This window comes from Uranotaenia lowii, chromosome 2 (genome assembly GCF_029784155.1).
Source record: "Uranotaenia lowii strain MFRU-FL chromosome 2, ASM2978415v1, whole genome shotgun sequence".
Lineage (NCBI taxonomy): Eukaryota > Metazoa > Arthropoda > Insecta > Diptera > Culicidae > Uranotaenia > Uranotaenia lowii.
The window spans coordinates 136,539,712-136,567,023 of NC_073692.1; the positions used below are offsets into that span (position 1 = coordinate 136,539,712).

The 27,312-nt window shown below is 38.0% G+C and overlaps 2 protein-coding genes across 3 annotated transcripts in view; both read right to left on the bottom strand.

The window, feature by feature from the left end:
* LOC129744606 (PRL-1 phosphatase-like) overlaps positions 1-27,312 on the bottom strand; it is a 209,873-nt gene that overhangs the window by 153,827 nt on the left and 28,734 nt on the right. The gene's annotated exons all lie outside the window — the stretch shown is intronic.
* LOC129741890 (uncharacterized) lies at positions 10,305-13,982 on the bottom strand. The gene has a single exon (XM_055733705.1). The coding sequence runs from the start codon at positions 13,980-13,982 to the stop codon at positions 10,305-10,307; it is 3,678 nt and encodes a 1,225-aa protein (XP_055589680.1).

Genomic DNA, 27,312 nt, shown 5'->3' on the forward strand with positions numbered 1-27,312 from the left:
TGCATTGACGATTTTGTTACAACTATTCCCGTTGTTCAATGCAGAGGTATGAAATGTTCATTTGGAACGCGAGGAAAACACATTGAAAGCACACTGGAATGTGCAGAATTGTGCGCTGCAACGGGCGGAAATTCACCAGATGTGCAGCAAAATTCATCAGATGTGCGGCAGAATTCATCAAGTGTTAACAAAATTCACCAATTGTACGGCGGAAATCATCAAGTGTGCAGAAAATTCACCAGAAGTGCGTTCCATCTTTTTGACTTCCCATATACATGAGATTCGATGAATACTGCATACCTCTGAACCGATCCAACTCGGCAGGAAAATCCGTTTCGACCTGGTAGAATTCATCGAACTCAATTGGAAAGAGAATGGTGATCAACTGTCAATCCATTTCTACTTGTTTCGACCTATTTCGACCAACTTCATTCAACAGATTTTCACTAAGCCAAAAATTCCCGACTTTTCAAAAGAATTCCCGGCTTTTTCCCGCTTTTTTCCCGTTGGATTTCAAATCCCGTCTTTTTCCCGCATTTCCCGTTTTTCCCGAATGGGTGGCCACCCTGCGATTGTGTTTGGAAGTTTGGTTAATTTTTTGTCTAAGTCTGATAGTTTAAAAAGGCCACAAGTTTAATGAAGCTTGAAGAGAAGTTTGAAAATTGGATTTCAGATTCAGTAGAGGCATTAATGCGTATATGTGTGTACCCAATCGCGTCATTAAATGTTTATTACGTGTATAGTGCCCCCGAAAGTGTTTTACAGTTTGAAACACTTGTATTGTACTCCACAGATTGAAAAATGTTTTGCTACGCGCAGTGTTGCCAGATATACTGACATTCTTGTGAAAGGTTATTTAAAAGTTTATAAAATTCAGGAATTTCAAATATTTCCGTTCATATTAAAGTTATGTTTTCCAATTCAACATAAAAATTTCTTTTAAAGTATTGTGATGAAAATTGTACAAAAATTTACACAAATATGAAACATGCTTAAAGATAAGCGGACATGGCTTTGCTTCGCCTCGACATTTTTATTTGAAATCGCTCAAATAATATAAATAATTGTTGAATTAGGAAATATTTTGTTTTTTGATGAATGTTAAGACCCATGTTTATCATCAGAACAGATAACAGGTGTTTTTTTTTTGCTTTTAGTTGACGTAATTCCTTAGATTGCAAGAATTGCAATTGCAAGAAAAACTCCTAAAATATATTTTTTTTCGTTTTTCGTCGAATTAAAGTGATACAAAAAACTCAGAAGATCCACAAATGTTTATGAACGCATAAAAGTGTTAATAGACTAAACTTGCATTTTCAGAAATGTTGAAAAATGTTTGATTAGTGAAAAACTGATGCTGGCGCATCTTGCCCGCTCTGCGCATTTTGGACCCAGTTCCCCTGCCTATTTGGGGCCGTTCAATTTTCGATCATTTTCGACACCCCTACGTAACACATTCGTATCAGTTTTTCTATTCAAAACCCACGAAGCGTAACAAACTCTTGAACCCCCTCCCCCTCCACAAAGCGTTACGTAATATTTGTATGGTCCCTTTATACCGCCGGGGGTCAAATGACCCTAACACTTTTTCCACTGAAACTCTCTTTTTTTCAACCGATTTTTACAAAAACTTGTAGTTTTGGAAAGCTTGTAACGTGACCCGAAAATGATGACATACTCAAAATCCAATGCAGAGACGAATTTAGGTGCTAGAATAGTCTCAAAAAATGTAGATTGACCAAAGTTTCTAAAAACAGCTACCTTTGAATAGTCGTCAAGAATTTTGTGTTTCGTGTTTTTTAAATCCAAAGATGCCGAAACGTCACAAATTATGTCAACTTTCCAATTCACTTTTTAAAGAATTTCTACTGTGACTGGAACAACTTTGGCGGTTGATTCATAAAAAAGTACGGTTTTTACACCACTATTCTACATTTTTTTGTGGCCATGATCTAAAAAAATTTAAAAAAATATTTTTATATGTGCAACATATAGCTTCTAATGTCAGCTTTTTCAAGCACTTTGTGAGTTTTTTTTTTTGAGCACTTAATAACTGACTTACAGCCTTTTTCCGATTTTTTTCTTAGACTTTGAATGACTTTAAAATAAATGATTGTAGCTGAACAAGCTTTCTAAAATTACAAGTTTTCTGAAAAACGGTTGAGAAACAAGAATTTTAGCAGAAAAAATGTTAGGTTAGGGGTCATTTGACCCCAGGCGGTATATATACGTATATAAAGAGTGTCGGTATGTTTAGTGTTAAGTAAACTTTTCGTATTTACTTTAATTAGCTAGTAATAAGCAAATTCTTTTTAACCACAAACAAAAGCATATTGCGGTTCATTTCAGATTTATTTTCTACTCTTGAAAATTCGATGAAAATTTAAGATTTCAGTATAAAACTTTGTTATTTTTATGGAACCCAAAAAAATTTCCATTTGAATTTTCACTTCAAGATAAAGTACAAGTTCTTCCAGTTACAAAAAATACAATTAATAATTTATTTCATAATAAGAACCTTGTGAATATTTTTTTTAATTGAAATCTAAATTTTTCGAAGAACTAAATCTTGAAAATAAATCCAAACTTTACTTAATATTTGAGATTTCTTTTGGTTTGTGGTTCAAAACTGACTCTAATTGATAATAAAATTTTAATTATGAATCCCGAATCAAAATTACGATACTATGAACTCCTGCTATTTGAATCCCTAATAGAATTCTCATATTGATATTATAATCTTGGTTATAAAACTTAAGTTTTTATTTTTTTATTCCGAGCCTGAAAACGAATTTTAAAACGATTTTTTAATCTAAGCTCAAGGTAATAATTTTTACATAATAATTACTAACCAAAAAGCGTAGTTTGTATCAGAACCCTTAAACGCAAATCTCTAATTAAATTCTGATTTTCTAGATTTCAATCTGAATTATTTCATCAGTTATTCAATCGAAATTCAACTTGTGAATTTAAATAAAATTTGCGAACAATGTCACTGTTTCTATTCTGGATCACTATTATGAAACTTTCTTAAGTACTGATTCTGTATAATAGTTAAATAAAAAAAATTTTAAATTCAAATCATAAAAGTTGTTCACAATTTCCAAGAAATTTGAAATTTCGAGTTAAAAAAACATTTCGGTTGGAATTTTTGGATCCTAATGGGTGGAGGGGGGGGGGGGGGGTGAAGGTTTAACTCAAAAAACGCCATTCCCCCGCCCGTTCCTACGGCCATGGCGATAATTATCATTTGTATCCAATGCATACGAACGTCAATATAAAAAAAAACACTGAAAAGTTAATATTGACGACCCCTTTCCTTCTAGCCTAAAATTTCAACACATATAAAGCTTTCTTCCATTGGCGCACTAATCCACCTTTGTTTAATTTTCTATATAAATAAATTTCTCTCTAGATTTTCATTCCGCAGAGCATGCCACCTAAAATTGGAATTATACAAATTACGGCAATTAAAATCGTACAAGACGCAACAATTTATAAAAATCTTTACATTAGTTTTCAGCACTCAGTCCAAATAGTTATTCAGCTGAAGGAGTCAATTCATTATGAAGATGAATCATTGCATCCATGCTTTACACACTGCATATTCTCGGATCGGTTTTTTAATTTCACTAGTAATTACCTTAATATTTTACAAAGATATCCCCAATTTTTCAATTCATTATCTTGGTTAGTATCCACAGAAATCAGACTTTGTAAAATGGAAAAATTCATAAGACGAAGAAAAAAAAATTACAAATATTTCTGTAGAAAACATGTTTTTGTTAATTTTAAATACACCATATGAAAGCAGAACTGTTTTAAATTTTTACACACGAAATTGATCGATGATAAAAATGAGTAAATAAATATTTTTGAAAGAAAATCAAAAACTGTAAAGATTTGTTTAAAATTCGTTTTTTTTATGATTTATCAATCATTTCACAAATTTTTCGCTTGAATTTCATTAAATGTCTTAATAATATTAATGATTTAATCATCAATTAGTCCAATTAACGGCTTTCAATATAAATAAAAAGTATGTTCGAAAATAACACCAATCATCTTACATGCTAAGTTGATTTCAAACAATTTTTGGGTGAAATAATCTAAAATTAGTTAAGATAGATAGAGCCCAAAACACCCTAAATACTTTTTGCCACCTTATTGTATGGAACTGTCAAATAGTGCAGCGGCAGCTATTATTTCATCCATGAACCTGTTGCTTGTGCCCCGTGCTACGAACAGTAGAAGAAAAAAAAATCCGCCAAAAATTTCCACTTTCAAGTTTTCCATGATTAGCAGTCTTTGATTTGCTATCCAGTACACATAAACCCTACTGGATGGTTGCCCATGGTGATGGTGTAGGGTACTTCTGTCCATAATGCCCTTACGGGGTACAATGCCTGCGACTATATTTTGATAAATTTTGGAGCTTTGCGGAGTTTTTAGTGTATTCTTTTTACACAAATGTGCTCTTAAAACCAATACCTTATATTTTCAATGAAAATGATTACCATATATTCATTAAAACACGAATTTCAATTAAATTAAATTTTTAAGGTGGCTTTCCATCACTAAATTTGTAATAAGTGATCAAATGAAATAGGCTTTTACACCAAGATGATTGCTTAAAACATCCTCACCATTGATTTTATTGATTGTCCAAATTATGTATTTGAATAATCAATTGATGAAAAACTGTGGTAAATTGTTGCTTTATGATTAACTGAAGATATCATCAATTTTAAATATCCGATAAAAATGCCCCCATGAATTTATGGACAAATCTCAGTCCTCTCAAGGTGCTGTTCGGTAAGATGTAAACAAAACCACGCGTTTTATTCTAAACTTTGGAGTGCAGTTTTCCATGAATACGGACCTATTATCGAAATGATTTATCGATCTTCTTCTTTGCTTAGTCCTAAATTATCATTAGGATGCATTATAATTATAACTTTCGATTGGATTTGAGTAAATAAACGTGCACAGAAAATTGAATCGGTTCACTGAATTTGTCGCCAAAAGCAGCAGAAAAATTTGGTTGAAACTGATAAGTTCAAAATAAAGTCAAGAATTTCAAAAACTTTCATTTATTCATTGAGAAATTTCAACAAACCACTTGTTTTTATGTGTAGATAAACTTAAGAAAAAATAATTCCACTTTTTTCCGAATCAAATAACAGAAGTAATTTATTTTCACTGTAAATATTGTGTTGTTTTCGAGTTGTTTTGATCCAATGTTTTGGAGCATCATTAGCCTACACTGGGGCGTTTATTATCCAATGATTTCAAAGGTTGCTTCTAAAGGCGTTTGTAAAAAATCGAATATTTTCATGGTTTTTACAATAAAAAGTAATATTTTTGACAGAATATGAGTAGAAGATAGAAAAACGAAGCACATGTTGCAATGTATTCGGATGTTCGGCTTATGTATTCCGCATATTCGGCCATCCTTTATGGTGAATAGATTTCGGAAAATGTTCTCTATCTAAGGGGATGGGATTTACTATACTCAACTCATCTTCCATAAGAAGGAGAGAATATGCTGAAACGACACAAATTTCAACAGAACACTAAAAAAGGAAAAGTTCAACAGTTACAACTTTTTACTGGACCCATGGTAGTGAAAAGTTAATCGGGTCAGCTGTAAATTAATTAATGAAGGTTTTGTGTCATAAACAAGAAGCGTTATTATTTCTAAGATTTCTAAGCACTAATTTATTATCTCTACCTTAAATGCACGTGCTAGACAATCGATTTGCTTGCTTGTATGGCAGACATAAATGATTATGATTGACAACTTCGTCTGCATAGAATACGGAGAAATAAATCAACGATGTTAGTTCATACGAGCGAGAGGCTGCCATCGAAAAACCCAAAAATACAAGGAGTATTTTTATTTTTCGAACGAAATTCAATACTCTCCATGTCGTAGTGTCGGGGTATTAAACGAGAGGAGTTTGTCACTAAATGTAGATGCTCTCAAAAGTTGAACAATACCTCAATGGCTGCAGTCGCATGAACAGAAAAAAAACCGAGATGTGGAGTTTTTGCTCCGGCTGACAAATTTGTCTGGGCTAAAATCAAAATGGTTGATCCGCTGAGCGCAATGAGGGGTTCGACTTTGGACAAGGAGGGTTGAGGTAATTTTGGGGGTACGAGAGGAAGCTGCTCCGCTGTCTAGACGAATAAAAAATGTGATGTAATTGAAGGCACGGTGCTGAGGCTGAGAGTGAGAAGGAAGAGCAGCAACAATTTGGGCAGAGGTTGAGACATCCGATATCGGCTCGAAATATTCGGCAAAACCTGATGATGCCGGGCATAGCAAAATCCGGTTGCAGCGTGTGAATGCGAAAAGCAACGAACCGCAAATCAAACAACTACATGTTTATGTGAAGCCGGTCCTACGGTTGAGGTGGTATAACGCAGTTTTTTGGCCGAAAAATGCCGGCTATTCAACTCGTGTCTGAGTCCATTCCAATGAACGGGGGATGAATGAAGCGAAGTTACCTACCCAGTTGCTTCGGTGATTGTGAGAAGACGACGCTTTGATCAACTCGAAACAGGATTTTGTACACGTCAATCGCAAACAGAAAGAGGCTCGTCCGCGAGAAGCGGCCAAACTATTTTGCATAAATCGTTTATTTCTTTTGGGAAACATACTTCCGGAAACTCTTGGTGAATTCTGAAATTTATTCTTACTTTTACAGCGTTTAAATTTTTTAGTAAATCTTTTCGCCGAAAAAAGCTTTACATAATTTGAGCTATCTCTTAATAAAGAAACTTTACCTTATTCGTATCGCTTTATCCTTTCTGCAGCGGACAGACTGCATATTTTCCAGGACAATTCTCCTTCTTAAGATACTTATAATCCGTATATATTATCCACATTTTAAAATGGAGAAAAGCAGAAGCGAAGTAAGTATATCCATAAACGTAGCATCCACCAATGTTTCAACCCTAGCTCAGAAGGAGGAGAAAACAAGAGAGTGTCGGCGCTTAAATGCATCTTCCCTCGGTTGCAACCGACCATTTATGATCCAGTTTCAACTTTCCAAAAAAGCTGAACCAAAGGACAGACCCGGTAAGAAAAACCAAGAGAATTTTAACCATTCAACAAAATAAAAAAAACTGTCCAAGAGGAAAGATGAGGAGAAACTTGTCCGAAGTCCGAACCCAGACCTAGACAACGAATTTCCACTTGCCTGCCGATCCAAAAGGGGGCACTGCACTCTCTTTGCGAAAGCTTTTTACTCTTCTACTGCTGCTGGATCTCGGTTATGCTGGCTCAAGTGCATCGTCGTCGTCGTTGCCCCGGCCGGAAGCTGTTGTATCAGAATGGTGTCATGCACTTTTCCCGTTTCGGGAAATAAGAAAAGGGTGCATTTGGTTCTGTCGCCATTTTAATTGCGGTATGACTTGGAAAAATGAATACAGCCTACTTAGACACAAAAATAAACAGAGGCAGAGCACTGATGTACTGAGTGCCTAATTATGAACCTGCATTGTGGTTTTACATAATCACTGCAAATCTCTAATTTTAAAGCCCAGTATTTTAAATTCAAAATACAGTAGACGCAATTCGACACGAATGCCATAAGGATGGTAAAGTGTCATAAATTAAACTTACAAATTTTTTGTTGGGGGCCGTTCAAATATTACGTAACGCAATTTTCGAGCAATTCGAAAATGACATATTTTTACATTATTTTTTATAAAGATTGGCAGCAACATTTCAATCAGCCTTGTCGGCGATTATAAATTGAAGAAAAATAACCAGAGTAAGCAAGCTGTTTACAATTCAAGACATCAATTTGAAAGTTGTACACCAAGATTTATTTTAGCCGAGTTTAAATGCGAGTAGTGCAAAAAGCACCATGTTAATTCACGAGTCGCAAGTCTTGAGTGTTTCAAGTCTCGGATCTCGTGTATCAGTTCTCAGGATTCAGATCTCAGGTTGCATGCCTCAAGTCTCATTTTTCATTACTCATGTCTCAGCTCTCATATCTCAGGTTTACAAAATTTGATAATTTTCACAGATTTCACAGAATTTCTCAAGTTAACCTATCATATTTTAAAATTTTTAAATTTTTCTTATTCATCCGACTGTTATGGGATTAAAAATTTCAATAGATTTTATGTTATAAAAAAAGTGTTTTTATGCTACCTAACTTTAAGCATTTAGGCATTTTTTAAACAAAGCAAAAAAACCAATTATTTTTTAAAAAATGTTTATGCGTCCAAAACGAAATTTTTGGAGAAAGTTTTATAAAAATAATCATGAATGGTTTTTTGGAAGCCTAAAATACGATCTAAAATCTGATGATAAGTTTTTTTACTCGTGTTTTGTTGAGTAATTCCTGGGTTTTGACCCAATTTGCCCGGATATTGCCCGGATTTTTGATCGAAAATTTCAAACTCAAATGACCAGATTTTGCCAGGTTCCGTCTAGGTCAATGCGGCCCGCGTAGCCCCGTCTTAAATTGTCACAAAAAAACACCACTGATTTTATTTAAAATATTACTGCAAAAAAAACTAAAACTGAATGTACCGATTTAACTGATTTTTGCTGCGACCCTCTACGTCATAAATTTTTTTTAATGCGGCCCGCACACCCAAACGAGTTTGACATGCCTGGTTTAAACCATTACACAATGGGGAAAAAAGTGTATAAACCGTGAAGAAATTCAATATCTTCCCTCCTACACGAAACAAATCTATGAAAAAGTACTTTCCTTTAGTGAAAATGTCCGAAAAATCAATTGGATGTAGTTTCAGACGCCGCACGAGCTTACGAACGAAGATATAGTGCCTTTAAACCCCTAATTACACTATATTTGGTAAACAACAAGGCCGGGGGGGCAAAAGGGGCAATTGCCCCGGGCCCCCGGCTCAAGGGGCCCGCCCCCGAGGGAAAAAAAGTTGTAACATGACTTAAATCATACTACCTAAATTTCTACAAATAAATGAAAAGTTATCAAAACTATAAAATCGGAATGAAAACTTATATAACAACTACCCTGTTGAGGATTCAGGGGTAGCTTACCGCTTTTGATTTGAATCGGAGGGTTTACTTTCCGTTGCTCGCCAACGGTGTAGGAAAGTAGCAGCACAGAACGGATGGCAAACAATTTCCTCTGCGCTGGCCAGTTGGTTCGTTCGCATCTACTCCACAGCCGACGGGTCAGAAAGAAGGTTTTATTGCACCTTATCAGTTCGCATTCCACACACAACACAATTTCTCACCGATCAAGATTTCGGATGCAATTTAGAACGGAAACAGAGACACTTGTTTGACCGAATAAAACATCACTTTATTACTTTAATTCGACCGACAAAAACGAACAAGTAGTACGGAGCTGATGTTGCCGCTACGAGATTTATTTTCAACTGACTTTATGTTGTGTTGTTGTTGTTGCTATCAGCTGGTTTGTGAGTTACCGTGCAAACAATTCATCCGGTAACTCACTGTTATGTTGTATATCAACTAGGGTTGTTCACTTTTTTACAATTTGACAATTACAGAAATATTTAAAGAAATTTTACATTCAACAAAAAACTAAATTTAGGTTTGGTAACAAACATTCCGGCCACCTTGAAATGGCACGGACATTTCAACACTGCTTCGGTATTATTGGGGAGCCTTCATCGGTTTCCTTCATCTTCGGCTGCGTAGACCAACGGGACGCATCATGGCACCAGGGGGATCAGGAGGAGCGATTGGTACTGGGCGGTACGGACACCATCTGGAGCTTTGCCTTCTGGAACAAAGAGGAACCCAGTAGACCAACAAACATACAGTAAAACGATTGGAACCGCAATCACCTGGTGCTTATAGTTTTCATACAGGAGCTAACTTTGAGTGTAGCTCTACTCATAAAAGCTGCGACCACCGACTACTGCCTTCAATCAGCTGGTGCTAGGAGTATTCGATGGGAAAGGATGTCCACCACACGAAGCCGGAAACGATGAAGTGCGACCATCGGAGCGTTGATTTCTGCGGAGCAAGAAGGAACCCAGTAGCCCAACAAACAAAATAAGGGGGTATTGGAATTGCAATCACCTGATTTTCAAAATTGTCGTACAGGAGCTAACTTAGAGTGTAGCTCTACTCATTCAGGCTGCAATCGGCGACTACTGGTTCTAGGAGGTCCGCAATGTACAGGCGGAGACGACGAAAAGTGGTTCTGGGAAGCAAGAAGGAACCAAGTAGACCAACAAACAACGTTTAAAAATATTGGAACCGCAATCACCTGATCCATAAAATTCTGTGCAGGAGCTGTCTTAGAGTGCAGCTCTACTCATTGGTTGTTCCCAGGGATTGCAGCTTTTTGGTTCTCCAACGGGTTGCCCACGTTCATCAGCTGGATCATCTTCGGTCTGCTTCGGAAACACGTGTGGCATTCATGGAATGTGCGGCGCACTAGGTTGCGTCCACCAATGATCCAATATTTTTGACGGATCGTGGCGAGCATTAGTTGTGGGCCGGCGTGAAGTAAATTCCCATGACAAAACTTCGCCAACAGTTTTGAAAATGGGTGTTTCGCGAGCAGAACAATTTGATGTTTCGTAGCTTCCGGAACGGTTGCATTGGCCAGAACTTCTCTTATCCGAATGACTCCACCCGAATCCAGTTTTGTGCGGATGTACTTCAACTGCGATGAAGATGGAAGACGGCCGATCGATGCAAGGGTGGCTAACTCCTCAAGGAAACTCTGTTTCCGGGCAAGACGACACAGAGCCAACTCTGTCAGATCGGCGGTGGTTAGCGCTCGGAATGGATCCCTTTCAGACTTCCGTGCAGCAGCTTTCAACAAGCGGAGGTATCGCAGGCAGGGAGCGATGGAGCGCCTTAGTTTCTGGTCACTGGAGGACATTCGGAAGATACGATTCGTTGAACTCGTCTGGATGACTGACAACTCGAGAGCACGGTTGACCGTCTCGGATACGCTGACAGATAGAACTGCTCCACAAAGTTCCAAACGGGCAATACTGTTGTGGCTTTTCAGCGCTGCGACCTTCGACTTTGATGTCAGCAATATGACAAGAATGACTCCATAACATTCGGACCGAATGTAGCAGCAACTACCGTAAGCCTTCTCCGACGCGTTCAAGAAGAAATGCAATTGGTGAGTAGTGGCATTGACATCCTTCCAATCAGCTTGGTACGACGCTCGAAGCGCTTCAGGAACATTGGATGCCCATTTCTCGAGTGGAAGACCGATAGAAGCAGCTAGAGCGGATGCTTCTCGGCGGAGTTGAACGGCGGATTCGACATCTTCGGCACCAGTTAAACAGTCGTCAACGTAGAAGTCATTCTTCAAAACTGGAGCGGAAACAGGGAAACGACTGACTCCATCCTCAACGAGGCGTTGTAACGTGCGATTGGCCAAAAATGGTGCTGAAGCGAAACCGTACGTAACAGTCTGCAGCTCAAACGTTGCGAGAGGCTCTTCGGGACTTTGGCGCCAGAGAGTTCGTTGGTACGCACAGTCGTCTTGGTGCAGTTGTATTTGGCGGTACATCTTCTCAATGTCGGCTACGAGTGCGATTGGGTGGGTTCGGAAGCGCATAATGATCGACAGTAGATCGTCCTGGATAGTAGGTCCCACCAACTGCATATCGTTGGAGTAACCGGTTGATGTCTTGCACGAAGCGTCAAAAACAACACGGAGCTTGGTGCTTGTGCTTGACTCCTTGAAGACTGGATGATGTGGTAGATAGCAGTGGGGGACAGAGTCGTCTACTGGATCAGTCAACTTGATCATGTGGCCCAAACGTTCGTAGTCGGCCATGAAACAAACGTAGGCTTCTCGAGTGGCAGGATCTCGCTTAAGTCTCCTCCCTAGACTTCCGAAGCGGCGCTCGGCGATGGATCTTGATTCACCAACACGTACCAGGGGATCACTAGTGAGTGGCAATCTAACTACGAAACGACCGGACGAATCGCGAGTGGTGGTAGCACTGAACACTTCTTCACACTTTGTTTCTTCAGCTGACAGAGCTTGAGACGGCAACAGAGATTCGAGTTCCCAGAACCTTTCGGAGGATTGTTCTTGGTATCGATCGATGGTCGTAAGATGGCATAACCGGGGAGTTTCGGAGGAATTTATTGGAACCGATCCGGATACAGCCCATCCAAACACAGTCTCAACTAGAGTCGGCATTTCAATGCCGAGGGAAATCTTGCTGCCACTGTGAAGTTCGTGGTACACTTCTCCGCCCACAATGAGGTCAATGTCCGCAGGAATGAAGAAGTATGGATCAGCCAGGTTGACATCGGGTATTTTCCAAGCAGCAACATCAATGTCCACAGTCGGTAGGCAGACTGTTGGCCTTTTCAGGATCAAGAAATCTAGCTCCGTTGCATACTTGGATACAGTTGAACGAATCTTCGCTGTTAACTGGCGCTTGATCTGCTTGGATGACTCACCAATCCCTGAAACGGCAATGTCAACGGTAGAACGGCGGAGATCGAGGGTGTTGGCCAACTTCTTCGTCATAAAACTGCACATACTAGCGGAATCAAGTAGCGCTCGAGCCGGAATTTCCTTTCCCGTACTGTCAACCACCATAAGCATAACCGTTTCTAGCAAAACTGTACTGGTTGATGCCTGAACAGTCATACATACTTGTTGGCTCGAAGTTGATGGTTGCGGATCTGCATCTGTAGGGGCGGTACTGCGCTGCGGAGCTGGTAGGGGCGAATTCGACAATAACGACGTTGGTTCCGGCAGCGAATTGAAAAAGGTGGCCTTGATTGCATCGTGGAGGAGAGAGTGATGCCTTCCGTTGCAGAAACGACAAGTGTGTCGAGAGGAACATGTTCTTGCTAAATGTCCAAAATTGAAACAATTCCAACACAAACGATGCGATGTAACAACTTGACGACGGTTGTTGGGAGAGAAACTGGCGAATTTCCTGCAGCGAAACAGATGGTGTCGTTCCGAACATACAATACACGGCGGTGGATCAGGTTTTGTATCCGACGCAACAGGATTGGCCACTAATCGGTACTGCTTCTTCGGTTGGGATCCCGTCATCCTCGTTGGCATCGTTTGCAGGTAGTGCTGCTCCTCTGAGACGATCGTCTTCAGCATCATCGCTCGAGAATACAGGAAATCGATCAGCTCTTGATAGGTGATGTCTCTAAGGTCGCTCGTTTTTTCCTCCCAGGCTCGAAGAGTCGTTGGATCCAGTTTGTAGCACAGTAGGTTCACTAGTGGAGTATCCCAGTAACCTACCGGCTCACCCAGTTTAGCCATGGCCTTCACATGGCGGTCAAAATCATCTGTCAACGTATGAAGATCCTTTGAAGACTCTTTCCTTAAAGGTTGAATGTCGTACATTGCCCTGAAGAGCTGTCGTTTCAAGTACCGCTGGTTATCATACCGCTTCATTAACGCTTCCCAAGTGATAAGATAATTGTCAGCCTCAACGTTTACGGACTCGAAAGGTTTCTTGGCTTCGCCTTCCAAACTCTGAAGCAGGTACTGAAGCTTTGCAACCGCTGGAACATCTGGATTCAAGTGTACCATGGACTTGAACGTGTCTCGGAACGACAACCATCGCGAAAAATCACCATCGAACCTCGGCAAATCTATTTTGGGCAGGCGTAGGTGAAACATAGCTGTGCTGGTTGCTGCGGTCGGCTCTGCTGATGTAGAACTGTTCAACCTTTCCGGGATGTTGTTCAACAGGAATGCTTTCACCTCACAAAACCTTTCTTCGATGGTTGATCTCTCAGCCAAACGCATTTCAAGCCGATCTGGTCCATCCCACTTCTCGATGACGGTTTGCGTTTTCTGGAACTGGTCGTAGATCCGATCAACTAGATCTTGTCGAACTTGAAGGCGCCCAGCATCACGATCTACGTTGAACTCTCTCGTAAACCTTTCAACATCCGATAGATTTGTCAGGATGGCCTTGCGACGAATGATAGCATCCTCCACTCTTTCGTCTGACTTGGTTTTCGGCATATTGAAAAACACTGACACTTGCTACCACCACTGTACGATAACGAAAACACAGCACAAAAAACGAAAACGAAATCCTTCCCGAACCGATGTACTGGTTTTTAACACGACGGCGGAAGTGTAAAGCAATCGTACGATTAAATCCTTCCCGTCGCGGATTTACACTTCTACACGACGAAGAATGATACAAATCGTACGATATAATCCTTCCCGTCGCGGTGTATCAAACTTAAAACGAAACGAAACCGAGAATTGTGTGTTAAAATCGACGAAAAAATCCTTCCCGACGCGACACACAATTCTTTCGCGAAGACTGCCACCCACTCACACCCAATCGCATATAATTTCAATCAATATTGCCAATATTTGCCTCAGGTACAAAAGGACTGAATTCGCCAATAAAAATTCAAAGTCCGAATTTCAATCAACAAAAAACATCAAATCCAAGTTTTCCAATTTTTGCTGACCGGTGTAGAGCATAAACATAACAGCCGATCACAATTAACAGCTGCTGATGGATTTGTGTAAACGGCTTGGCTTGGTTCCTTTGTGCGCTTTTTCGGCTCGTCGAACAATGTACAGCAGTACAAAAGGCAAGCAAAATGGCCCAATTTGATGCAGCCAGCGCGTCGAGTAAATAAAATGGTGTACTCACCGCTACCTTCCGTGTGGGGAATTCCTCCGATCCGGCTCGAAGGACCAATGTTGAGGATTCAGGGGTAGCTTACCGCTTTTGATTTGAATCGGAGGGTTTACTTTCCGTTGCTCGCCAACGGTGTAGGAAAGTAGCAGCACAGAACGGATGGCAAACAATTTCCTCTGCGCTGGCCAGTTGGTTCGTTCGCATCTACTCCACAGCCGACGGGTCAGAAAGAAGGTTTTATTGCACCTTATCAGTTCGCATTCCACACACAACACAATTTCTCACCGATCAAGATTTCGGATGCAATTTAGAACGGAAACAGAGACACTTGTTTGACCGAATAAAACATCACTTTATTACTTTAATTCGACCGACAAAAACGAACAAGTAGTACGGAGCTGATGTTGCCGCTACGAGATTTATTTTCAACTGACTTTATGTTGTGTTGTTGTTGTTGCTATCAGCTGGTTTGTGAGTTACCGTGCAAACAATTCATCCGGTAACTCACTGTTATGTTGTATATCAACTAGGGTTGTTCACTTTTTTACAATTTGACAATTACAGAAATATTTAAAGAAATTTTACATTCAACAAAAAACTAAATTTAGGTTTGGTAACAAACATACCCCGTGAATTAATATCTAGAATACTTTTCCTCTCACATAAATTAAGGGGGGCCCTTAGGGTAAACAATGAAAAATTTCTCCCGCATTTTTCGGGCTGAGAACATCAAAATCTTCGTATTGAAGTTCAAAATTTTCAAAATCTGGGAATAAAAATGTAAACCGAATTCGAAAAAAATATGAGGAAAAATATCTCAAATTTCATTTTTTTTACCGAAACATGTCAGTCAGGATATTTTGTCAGGATCTCCTCATTTTCATTCCATACAAACATCTTGCACAATTATAATGTCTATTTTAACGTTAACTTTCCAAGTAATGGTTACTGCTCTAAAGTAGCCTCTAATTTCGTCAAAACTGGCTCACAGTGCTAAGAGAGTACAGAGAAGCTTCATGAAAAACATCTCAGAATTTTACCCGGGCAATATCCGGGTTAATACCGGGTATTATTAAATCTTTTCACTTATGTATCATTTTTATTGAAATAACCGTTGGTTGATAAATTCTTTTTTCCTCCCTATTTTTGAAAACAAAATCTATTTAAAAAAAACTGTAGTTGCACCAATCGACAGTACAGTTTCTTTATTGAATTTCCATTCCAGTTTCTGTCTTAGGTTTAAGATTCGTATTTAAGCATTTTCAACTGATTTGACCAACATTTTCCCATCTACTGAAGTTAATATCCTGAATCATTTTTAAATGATCATTCTCAAATTATCATTAAAACGATCTCATAGTTGAGTTGCTAATATCATTGAGTGATTCTCTTAACATGAATATTTCTTTGTTATTTCCATCTTGTATTTTTCCAGATTCAATTCATTAAGATTTTCAAGTCTTGTGTTGTTTCTTCAGTTATTGAAGTTCAGTTTAATGGTTTTTCGAATTTTGAGAACTTACAATCTTTGTTTATGGTACTAAACTCATTTGGATTTCTTATCTAATTTTTTTCAATGATAAACATTTAATCTCTATTCTGTTTTTTTTTCACTTCTACCCTTTTGGCTTTGGGGGCATCGAATGAAACTTTTGTCACATCTAGAAAAACAATTTGATAAAAAAAAATTTAATCTGAGCAGAATCATATTCATAAACATCTCATGAAAACGCTTTTTGTGTTTCAAAGATATAAAATTGAAATATACATTTGGTGCAATTTCTGCTGTGATTGTAACTTTAAATCTCCATTTTTATATTAAATTAATATTTTGATTCTTTAAACTTGATTTGAAATTATGATTTGGATATGAGACACTGAATTGTGGTTGTGAAAATAACTTAATTTGACGTTTTGAATTCTTCAACTCTTATATCTGTATCTCTATAAAATTTGAATTTAATTATTTTGTTTATTTTTTTCAATATTGTGTTCTATGTTTCAAATCTTCATAATACTTTCCATTTGTCATAAGGTGAAAATTTCTCGACGGTCAATGATGAAATGAAAAACATTCAAAATATCTATTCGGTCATTATTCTAAATCAGAGAATTTTGGTTGATGATAAGAGTATAAAAAATTGAGAATAAAATTTTGCATTTGGAAGCCCCAATCAGACCTTCATTTTTGAGAAATTTCTAAACACTCCGCAATGTTTGCACTTGATAAATGAACAGTTTTTATTTGAAGATACCTGGAACAAATTTCTACAACGAAAACATGGCTATTTGAAGAGAATATATTGAACATATCTCCAGTTCTTTTAAACGTTTAAAATGTTTTGTATTCTCTGGGATAGCATTTGAAAAAAAAAAAAACGAATCATAGGGGCCCCCCGAGAAAAATTGCCCTGGGCCCCCCGATGGCTTAAACTGGCCCTGGTAAACAATCCAGAAAAAAAACTAATTTAGGCTGATGTCATGCTGAAGCTACAAGCAACGCAACGCGTTCACACGACAAACCAGCTCTCATTTGATATCCATGGAAAAAGCGCAGACCTGTCATACTGAGCGCTTTGTAAAGCGCGACAAATCCATGCGAGATCAAATAAGAGCTGGTTTGTCGTGTGAACGCGTTGCGTTGCTTGTAGCTTCAGCATGACATCAGCCTTAGACTTGAACATTTTGAATAAAACAAAGACTTGTATGATTTTTTCTGAGGAATCCAATGGAGGCTTTTGGGGCTGTTTTTACCCTCAAACCTCCTACATTTTTCAGTTATTTCAGAAAAAAAGCATGTTTGGACTTGAAATTGTTTTAACAAAATGGAACGTATCTTATGTGATTTTTTTTTGAGGAACCCAACGAAGCCTTTTTGAGCCAGAGTAGAGAATACAATTACCCTAAATATGATGTGCGTAGCTTCTCGATTGAACCACAATGAACAAATTTAAGCCTCCTCAACGTTGTGACGTGAATTCACTCAGTTTCAACAGAACAGAGTAGTGGCCTGAATTCACGTCACAAAATTTCAAGTTATTCTGAAACATTATTGAGAGCCTTCAAATTTATATAATGATTCACGAAAAAAAAATCATTTCAATATTTTTGTTTGAAAATAACGAACATGTTAAAAAAAATCAATTTGTAGAAATCCGACCAACTTGAGGTTTAAAACAGTTTACCCAAAAAAAAAATTTTTTTTTTATCAAATTTTGTGACCTGAATTCATTCATTCGCGTTGTTGTAACTCAGCTGGATTCCAATGGATATCAATAAAATTTAATCGTGTCATCCTTTTCAAAGAAGATTTTTTTTGTTACAAAATATCAAAGTTTTCACTTAAAATTAAAAAAAAAATTTAGCGCGGAGAAATTCAATATCTTTCCTTCTATAAGAACCAAATCTATGAAAATATACTTTATTTAGTAAAATCTCCAAAAAAAATGGATTGGACATAGTTTCCGACGTCGCACGAGCTTACAAACGGTTGTATAGTGCCTTTTTAACCCCCAATTCCCTTATGTTTTGTAAACAATCCAGAAAAACATTGACTTGGACTAGAAAATTTTGATCAAAAATTAACCTATCTTGTGTGTGTGTGTGTTTTTTTTATTAGAGGAATCAAATGAAGGCTGTTTGAGACCTATCTAGTGTGATTTTCTTCGAGAAATCGAATGAAGGCTGTTTGAGCCACTGCACGCATCGGAAAATGGAGTTATGATTGTTTTACCCTCAATTTCCGTTCATTTTTTTCAATTAATTTAAATGAAAGCATGTTAGGACATGAAAATTTGGAACCATATGAATGCTGTTTTATGTGATTTTCCCGAGGAATCGAATGAAAGCTCTTTGAGCCACCGCACCCATCAGAACGTGGAGTTCTAGCCGTATTACCCTCAATTTCCCAACATTTTTAAAATGGTTCAGAAAAGGCTTGTTCGAGCCACCGCACTCATTGGAAAATGAAGTTATGGCTGTGTTACCCTCAATTTTTTTACATGTTGCAAAAAAGCATGTTCGGACTTGATAATTTTAAACCAAATGAAGCTAGTTTAATGTGATTTCTTTCTGAGGAATTCAATGAAGGCTATTTGAGCCACCGCACGCATCGTAAAATGGATATAAATCTTGTTTTTACCCTTGATTTCCCTACATTTTTCAATTAATTCATAAAAAAAACAAGTTCTAGCTAGAAATTTTTGAACTAAATGAGACATACTTTGTGTGGTTTTTTTTCGAGAAATGAAAAGAAGGTTGTTTCAGCCACCGCACGCATCGTAAACTGAAATTATGGCTGTTTTATCCTCCATTTCCCAAAATTTTTTCATTTATTTAGAAAAAAGCTTGTAAAAAAAAAAATTAGGGGAATGAAGGTCAAAATAGCCATTACTCCTTTTTTCGAAGCGTGTGGTGCCTTCAGCCTTCATTTGATACCTCGGAAAAAATCACACATGATAGGTTAATTTTTGTTCAAATTTTTCTAGTCCAAATCAGTGTTTTTATGGATTGTTTACAAAACAAAGTATATTTTCATAGATTTGGTTCATGTAAAGGGTGATACGGTCAAAATTTTGTCAAGGGAAAACGCGTGTAAATCGGTGAAATCGTTTATTTAAAAATCAAATTAAATTTCATTTCCAAGTTTCATTAGTATAAAATTCAGGAAAAATATTCCGTTAGGCTTCCGCATTTCCAAATCCGAATTGCCGGGCCTTACGCTTAACCCCTGCCATCAGATTTTGTACAGCCACCTTGTCCACCTTCTTCGCCACAGAAAGCCAGTTTGCCTTGAACTGCTGCTCTTCCTTAGCAGTATTTTTGGTCTTCTTTAGGTTCCGCTTGACAATAGCCCAGTATTTCTCAATTGGGCGGAGCTCTGGCGTGTTGGGAAGGTTCTTGTCCTTGGGAACAACCTGCACGTTGTTGGCGGCGTACCACTCCATGGCCTTTTTACCGTAATGGCAAGATGCCAAATCCGGCCAAAACAGTACGGAACAACCGTGTTTCTTCAGGAAAGGCAGCAGACGTTTATTCAAACACTCTTTCACGTAAATTTCTTGGTTGACAGTCCCGGAAGCTAAGAAACTGCAGCTTTTCAAGCCAAACTTCATTTTGCCGTATAAAACCCCTGTCCCGGAAGCTGCTTGTAGTCGGCTTTGACGTAGGTTTCGTCGTCCATTAACACGCAGTCAAACTTCGTCAGCATCGTCGTGTACAGCCTCCGGGATCGCGCTTTGGCCGTCGTATTTTGTTTATCATCGCGATTTGGAGTCACTACCTTCTTGTAAGTCGATAGTCCGGCTCGTTTTTTGGCTCGATGCACGGTTGTAGACGATACACCCAGCTTATTTGCGGCATCTCGGAGAGAGAGGTTAGGGTTTCGCTTGAAACTACCGGCAACTCTCTTTGTCGTCTCAGCGGCTTCCGGTTTTCGATTTCCCCCCGATCCAGACTTCCTGGCAGTCGACAAACGTTCCCCAAACACTTTAATTACATTTGTAACGGTTGATTTAGCGATTTTGCCAGCTTTGCGAGCGAGTAGCTCGGATTTTTGCGATGCGCGAGCAAAATTTTGATACGCTGCTCTTCTTCCTTGGACGGGATTTTGACAACTGAAGAGTGAATTCCAAAATCAAAATAGGAGCAACATTCTACACACACACACCTTTCAAATGAGGGGTGTCCAGGTTTAAAAAATGCAAAATTAAAAGAAATAAGTCAAGTTGATATTGACCAAATTTCGACCGTATCACCCTTTAGAAGAGAAGATATTGAATTTCTTCGCAGTTTATAAACTTTTTTTCTCATTGTGCACCGTCGCGTCGTAAAAATGTTTCTATTGAGTGATTTTTCATGCTTTGTTTAATACACTCAGCACACTTTGTTCAAAAACAAGTTGAATCGGGAAAATTATAAGTTTGTTTGTAAATTTGTTGATTGGTTTTTAACGATTTTGAGGTGGAGTGATTTTCGATGAATGGGCGAAGCTGACACACATACGGGAAAATTTCAACTGACGAGTTAGCCTCTGGACTGGAAGGGCTCAAGTTCGATTCTCGATCGGTTCATATTTCTTTTTTTTTATTCTTATTACTCATGACCAGTTAATTGTCGCCATCTTCACATACACTGTTTGTTATGTTGTGTTATTTATGCACAGATATGTTGCGTTTTACAAGTATTGAAATTGCTCAGAGCGCTGCAGAAAACTCTTATAAAGCCTCAGTATTCTACGAAGAGTTCTGAAAAAGGTATTCTAGCCTATAGAAGCCAATTAAATCGCGAGGTAATTCAACCATAAGACTCAAATTTTCGCATGCTCTATCTCGACAATAAATCTTTCACAGTTTCCAAGCAGTTTGCTTTCTTACTGCATTTGATTTAATGAGTTTCGGAACTTTATTGAAATTTCAATTTAAAATGGTCGCATCCATGACACAAGCAAGGATATTGATAAACCTCACCAACTTTCGTGACAGGGACACAATTTTTTTCCTACAGCAGTAGATGCATTTCAGATCCTAGTGAAACCATATACGATAACACGGAAAAATAAAACTTTTAAAACAGTTTTGACTTACAACAGAGCACGGCGCGCAAAACGAATGCAAACTAAAGCAATAAATCTTCCCGGATAATTCCCCTACTAGCAGCAGCAGCAGAACGAAGCGTTCAGCGATTCAGGACACCTTGAACGACATGGTGATGGCAATAACAATAATAGGAAGAGCTTCAACGAAACCACACAAACCAGGTCACCAGGTTAGCTTTTTGCTAAGCAGCGAGCATCCGGATGATTCAACTGCAATCCGACATGAACTACCGCAATGCATTTGGGGCAAAACTGTTACACGGTTCCGCGTCCGCCCTTTTCCTCTAAGATTCCTTATGCTCCGCTGAACTGCAAGAAAATTCCTGTATGACACCGTAGAACTATGCTGCTTGAACGCTTGCTCCAGAAATATTACCCCAAGAGTAAGAAATTCATAAAAATTGATAAACAATTCCGGGGCGATAAATCGAATCGAAATTGCACAAATCAACACGACGACAGCCAGCCGTAGAAAAAGAAAACCAACCGTTCAAGGATTTTGGCAATTTTACTCCACACCGGTTATGGCAAATATATCGATTATCGGGTGGAAATTGGATTTCCGGCGAAGTGTTTTTGTTTGCGGTATTATCTTCCATGAATATTTTTTACTTTCACGTCACTGCTGATGCAGATCAGCAATCAACAACAAAATCAGATTGTTTACAGCAATAAAGAATGAAAAACAGGTAGCAGCAACGAAAAACGAAATATATTTACCCCAAGGAAGCTTTTTCCCAGCAGTGGAAATGTTTCGACAAACTCCCATGTTCCAAACAAATTTGTTTCCAGGAAAAAAAACGGCGCAAGGTCATAAATAAAATCGAAAAAACTTTCCGACATACAGGTTCGGCACAAATTATTCAAATTACTCGCTAAAGATTAAACAACGATGAACCGTCTCCGTTCTGAGGGTTAGTTTGTTGGCAGAAAATGACGGCGGCAACTCAACCGAACTCAACCGGGTACCTTCATCTTGGGGACCCCAAACTCCAAAGATGGCCAAACTTTGTCAGCAGTCAGCCAATAAGAAACATTCGCTAATTTTCATTAGTGGGGGTCCCCCGAGAGGTCTTTTGAATGGGGCGGAGGATATTCCACTGGAAAACAGTTTTCAAGTGAATATTTTACGCTTGACAAAGAGAGACATAAGAAAGTTGTCACTTGACTTACGCCGCTGCTACTGGCTCTAAAGCTTTGGTAGTTTCACAAAATTCTGTGAGTAATTAGATTGGAACTAGTTTGACCGGGCAGAAAGCCAGCAGTAAGGATTTGGTTCTGGGAACAGGGTGAGGTGATGTTGAAAGTTTAAATTGAATCTCTTTCAAAATAGAAAGTATCCATTACATTAGATCTGGGATTTTTCATCGCCAAGCAAAAATGCTGCTTTTTATTCAACGTACTTTTTCAAACTTACTTACACAAGGAATTTCACACATTATATTTAATTTGGCATAAATTCGATGAAAATTACAATTTTGATCAACACACAGAATAACAGAGATGGCGTTTGTGATTGCCAAAAAAAACTCTCCTGTTGCCAAAATTTGACGAATTTCTTAGCACCAATAATGGTGTCCGTACTAGTACTCGAATAATGATGCCAGCTACGTCCTTAGCTTCACATAACATATTTTATTAGGCTTTGATGAACTAACGCATTTACAATTTCGTGATCGCTGGTGTGGCTAAGCAGAACCTCGCCAATGCAATGGTTGCTACTCCGTGATTGATCGAGGCCATCAATTTTGTGCAAGGGTTAAAAGCATGGTGCTTGGGATTAGCAGAACATTCTCAGTACACAAAACTTATCCTCTTTCTTAAAAAAAATATCAATAACGACGCCGACCACGTCCTAGTAGTCAATGAGGAATGATTGTTAGCACTATACTTTCTAGGATCAATCAACAACCTTTTGTCCCTATATATTCCAAAAACTAGATTTGAAAAGTTCATAAACAAAGGTAAGTCAATATTACCAACTATAAGGGTATATACGGACGATAGTATTGGCGAAAAATTGGCCTCAGCCATAACCTCAAATTTTGATTTGCTTTCAGCCTCACCAGTGATGCTAGGTGCGTTACTAAAATCAGTATTTGCTTTTTTTTTTTTATAAATTACTTTATTTGAAACGGCTCATACCTTTGAGTTTTAAGGAGCCAAACTCGTTTTGTGTTTATAACAATTGATTACTTAGGTCTAGCACTTTTTGTTTCAAGAAAAGAAAAAGATAGAAAGGGAAATAGGAAATTGAAAAGAATTATAGACGGAGATCGATAGCTTTTAGAAAAAGATAAATTTCGAACATGTAGTCCAAATCTAGCACAGCTAACACATCCCTCACTGGAACATAGGGTGGTTTTCCTCGGGCCCGAAGGGAGTCTATCAAATTCGTTCTAGCGACAAGATGAACCTCGCACGACCACAGTATTTGCTTGTTTTATACTAATTATTATATTTTTGAATTAACTAAATTTTTCAGCTTTCAAAAGCTAAAAGTTAGAATTCATTACGGGGCGTTCCTAAATGGATGAAGAAAAGCCATCTTTTGCTTATGAATTTCCAAGGTGAATTCAAAACATCTGAAATATATTTCCATGTACTGCTTGGTTTGGTAGATTAAAAAAAGTTTTTTCTAATCTCTAAACGAATGCAAAATCATGCACTGTTACAAACAAGTAAATTAATGAAAACCTCGTCTATGTTGACTTTGAAAATAATCGCCTACATGCTCTGATTTTGTTGAACATATCCACAAAATTCGCTACATCGTTTAAATTCGCGATAGTAAGTTGTTATTTCGTTCAGATAAATGATGCGTTGAATTTCACATTCAAATCGAAATCTACGGGAAGTTGCAAATTCTCAGTCCTCATGAAAAGGTTTTTCAATAACAATGCAATTAAAAATATATATAATCATTTTCCAAATATCAAATCACTTGGCAACCCTGAACACCCAAAAAAATCAAAACACGAACATCTGTGTATCGCTTTTCCACAGGGCGAATTTGTCGATATTAGTACCAGAATAACGCGTTTACCGTGCGCCCTTCTCAAAAATTAATTCAGTTCTCCCATGGTTTGAGGTTAGGGCTGAGGCCTCTTGCTAAAGTGGTGTTCGTGTAGAACTGTCAATATATCCTAATAGAAACCGTCTATATATACGTCTGCGAATCTATATACAAATATCCAAGGAAAGGGTTGTGTTTGTAGGGGAAGATTAAAGTTCAGGATCTATTTTGGTAAATGGTGCGATACACCTTCTATGCTCCTAGGTATTTCTTAAGAAAACTCCTATTTTTATCCAAGAGGCAGTGATAAAAAATCGGAAAGACAAAAGTATTACCGTGAAACGTGATAACATTGATCCCCGGGGTAACTTTGATCAACATGAAATTTTTCAACATAATCATCAATGACTAAGTCTAAAATGAAAATTTCTAAAAACTTTTTTCTACGTTTCAAAACTTATAACTTTGAGTTTCAAATTGGGAAAAACTTGGTTTAAAGCTTAGTTCTTTTAGAAATGGGACACTTTCTTTGCTTATAGCTCGTTTACTTGTAATCGGACATTCAAAATTTTGAGAGCATTTTACTTCCTGTAAAAAGTACTATCAGACCTATTTTTTTCAAAATTTTAAATTTACGCGTTTCTGAGATATTTACGATGCAAGAGAAAATGGAAAAAATATTTTGTTTCCTTCAAAATCTACCATTTTCAAATTGATAGCTGACAAATCCGTTGATTATTCAAAGAATTACTATGTATGAGTGATGGAAAAGTGTGAAAACACTATCAAAAATATCCACAAAGTTCAAATCAAGCATTGGAGGCACATGATCGGCAACTACGGATCAGAGTCATCAAGGAAGTCAAGTCTCATGCCAGAATTATTAGTTTTTAATCAGAGAAAAACTAAGTGAAGTTCGCTAAAATGTCAAAAAAAATTAATCCAATAACCCGAAAGTGTTGTCTAGTTATGAGTATGAGTCATTTAAACCTAACCTCAAACAACAAGTTTTTGCTAGTTCCCTATTTCAAACAAATTCCAGCGTTTGAATCCTATAACGTGTATGCTCGTGGCAAGGTCCCTAGCAAGTATATATTTGCTGGTTGTTTTGTATAAAATAAAATGGTTTGCCAAAAGTCTGCTCCTGTGGAAAAGTACAACAATTTTAAAACGAAAAGCTTTGGTTTTCGCTGTTTTTAAAAGCCAAAAAAGAGTAGGTACTTGAATGTACCCTTCGCATCCTACGATCTATACCAGGGGTTTTCAGATCATGCTCCGCGGAGCACTTGGTGCTCCGCGAAGCTTTTGAAAGTGCTCCGCGAGGTACGCAACGAAAATCATAAACCAACTTTGAAAAATTCTGATATTTTTTTTTATCGTTTCGTTTTTATCGAAACATGAGAAAAAAAATATAGTACGAATTTGTGACATGGCCAAAGATGTTGAAAGCGATTGATAACTTCAAAATTCAACATGTAGCTTGACGAATCCACAGATATAGCAAGACTAGCAATTCTGATGATATTTGTTCGCTATCAAGGTTCTGAATGTTTCGAAGAAGATTTGTTCCTTTGCAAACCGTTGCCACACAGTAAACGAAAATCACCGAGTTCGGTAATTTTTTTACCGAAATCCTAAGGACTGTCCCAACGGTGTATGCAAAACACGGTTTTCGACCACGCTAAAGCAGTCCGTCCGGCACCGGTGGCGTAAATTGCTGTTTTAGCACAGTCATCGATTTCAAAATTCCCAACATAAAAGACCAAAAGTTGCGGTAGTAGTCATTACATCCTTCATCGACATGCACTCGCTATGAAGAAACATCATCTTTGAAGGAAGTCTTGGACGAAAGCATAAAAAAATCAACTTTATTAGAGCACCTGTATCCGTGGTCCAAACAGCCGGTTTAGACCCAAATTCCGACCCGAGCAACCGCATTGGTGATCCATTATACCAGCAATACCAGTTTCAACTCAACTTTTTTTAGAGCTGGTATAAGGATGGATCCAAAACTGATGAGATTTGGATCCAATTTGACGCAGTTCTAAACCGTTTGACAGTTAATGGAAAACGAGTGCAGTTGCCAGTTTTTTCATTGGATCGGATCTGATTTCTTTGGTTCAATTCTTGTATAAATTAGACCCAAGAATAGACCACGAATACAGATGCCCTTAAGGCTCGACCGAAAAATTCAGGGTTATTCAAGGCGTGTGTGAAGAGATGGTTAGCCAACATTCCACGCTACTATTTCAAACCGAAGATCGCTGGTTTTCTCGTAGAAAAACGTTGTCTTGCCTGTTTGAATTAAGAATGACTTCAGTCTTTCAATGCAAGGTAAAGGAATAACAATCTTCGATTAAAACGGCAAAATCATGACAAATTTTGAGCAGAATCGCTCAAAAAGCGCAACCTGGACACCTTTCCGAATTTAAGAAGCATTCAATCAGAAATAACCTTGAAGTTATCATCCGACAATTTCCAAGAATTATGACAATCACAACACTTTTCGTTAATACAATTACAATGTTCTATCGCTGGATTTGTTGAACAGTTTCAGCAAAATTCCCCGAAGAATATCATAAAATAATAAAAAGATCGAAGACTTTAAATGCGTGGAATAGCCTATTTTTATGTCAAAGAAACCACAATCATTAACATCGCAAGAATATGAATGCTTGATAGATATGACATCGGATTCAAAGCTTAAGGAAAGATTCGTATCCATTCGTTGGAGGAGTATTGGTGTCAACTGAAAAATAAATTTTAAATTTTGTCCGATAAAGCAAAATTTATTCTTCTGCCGTTTTCCACAACTTATCTATGTGAGTCTGGATTTTCCACATATATCGCAACGAAGACAAAATTCCGATCCCGACTAAACGCGGAACCAGATGTCAGGCTACAACTAACACAAATTTAACCAAACTTGTAACAGCTTGAAAAATCGAAGAAAGCGTATTTGTTCTATTGAAATCATTAATTTTTGATGACACATATTTTGTTAATAAAAACAAGACTTTTCAAAAAGTAGCCATTCATTACTGATTTCATTGACTACGATGATAAGACACATCTTATT

Bases quoted from the DNA above. Each gene is read 5' to 3' on its own strand.
- LOC129741890 (XM_055733705.1), bottom strand. From the start codon at position 13,982: ATGCCGAAAACCAAGTCAGACGAAAGAGTGGAGGATGCTATCATTCGT.